The sequence below is a fragment of the Frankliniella occidentalis genome, unplaced genomic scaffold (genome assembly GCF_000697945.3).
Source record: "Frankliniella occidentalis isolate FOCC.00 unplaced genomic scaffold, Focc_3.1 Scaffold5972, whole genome shotgun sequence".
Classification (NCBI taxonomy): Eukaryota; Metazoa; Arthropoda; class Insecta; order Thysanoptera; family Thripidae; genus Frankliniella; species Frankliniella occidentalis.
This window is the reverse complement of record NW_026273007.1, coordinates 120-1,399: the sequence shown is the minus strand read 5'-3', so window position 1 is coordinate 1,399 and position 1,280 is coordinate 120. Positions and strand designations below refer to the sequence as shown.

At 60.6% G+C, this 1,280-nt stretch overlaps 1 protein-coding gene across 1 annotated transcript; it reads right to left on the bottom strand.

The window, feature by feature from the left end:
- Positions 1-6: 6 nt before the first annotated feature.
- On the bottom strand, positions 7-965 carry LOC113210296 (mucin-5AC; the record flags this gene model as incomplete). The annotated part of the gene is given in 2 exon segments (XM_052277174.1): positions 7-607; positions 786-965. Coding segments are annotated over 2 exon segments (772 nt in total), but the record flags the coding sequence as incomplete, so codon positions are not given.
- Positions 966-1,280: the final 315 nt, after the last annotated feature.

Below are 1,280 nucleotides of genomic sequence, written 5' to 3'. Positions count from 1 at the left end.
CTGTGCGACCCGTCGTGGACTTCATTGTGGACGCCACTGTGCGACCCGTCGTGGACTTCATTGTGGACGCCACTGCGCGTCCCGTCGTGGGCTTCGTTGTAGACGCTGTCGTGTGGTCCGCCGCGAGCTTCGTTGTGGGCGATGTCGTGGTCTTGGGGACGGTTGAGAGCCCGGAGGGCGCGGTTTTGGACTCCGTTGGGCGTCCCGTCGTGGGACCTCCGGTGGTCGTCCCGACGGCTTCCGCGGTGGCCCGCTCCTGCACGTCCCGGACGTGCCTGCTGCCACTCGGTGCGGCTGACGCGCACGTGTCGTTGCACCCGTTGACCGCCTCCTGGACCTCAGCCACGGTGAAGGTCAGTGTCGGGCTCGTCTGCCGAGCAGGTGTTGACTCGGACGTGTCGTTATCAGCGGCCGGGGACGCCGTCATCGGGGAGCCCATTGGACCAGAGGTCGTGGTGGTGCTGGTGGTGGTGATCGAATCTGCGTTCGAGGTGGACGAGGTCGTCCCCGACGGCCCGAAGGAGGTGTTCGCTTCGGTGACCGCAGTGGAGGCACTAGCGAGAGGGGGCCGCGGCGTCGAGCAGTTGAAAGCGTCCCTCAACCGCCACTGACAAGCAGAAGGCCAGCAAGGAGTTAATAAGCCTACTGGAACGCAACGTGCCGTGCCAGTTGTTAAAAATGCATTATTTCAGATCGGAGCTTGGTTAGTTATAGTTATGAAGTTTACTAAGCCATTTCCAGAGCAAGTTTAGTCACAGGGGAAAAAGTCTTAACATGTCCTCTACCTTGACGAAGGTAAGGGTGGCGATGGAGGGCAGTTTGTCAAGCTTGGGGTAGTAGAAAGAGTTGGCGGGGTGACTGGGCCTCTTGGATGTGATCCTGGCCACGGGCTCCTTGGGTTCCGACGGCCAGTTGGGTGCCGTGAAGGTGAACCCGTTATCCGTCCCAGCGTCCATCGGGTCTACCTGAGGAAAAGGAATCAATTTTTTGGCGCGGGCTATGAACTTACTCATCGTGGAGGGGGCGCCAAACCCGATCCAGTCTCTAAGACGCTTTTATGTTGGCGGGCACCATCGAGGGCAGCCCCGTCCTCGTCACACCTCTGCACCGCCGGAGCACTTGCTTCACCATTGGACCGAGCGCGAGCGGTAAGTCTAATCCCGCCTTTCCTCGCCGCCCCCACAGTGTCGCCCTGAATGACTCAATGACTCAGCCAAGCCGCCGCCGCACGCATACGCGTGTGCGCGTGCTTGTGTGTGTGAGAGGGAGATAGAGAGAGG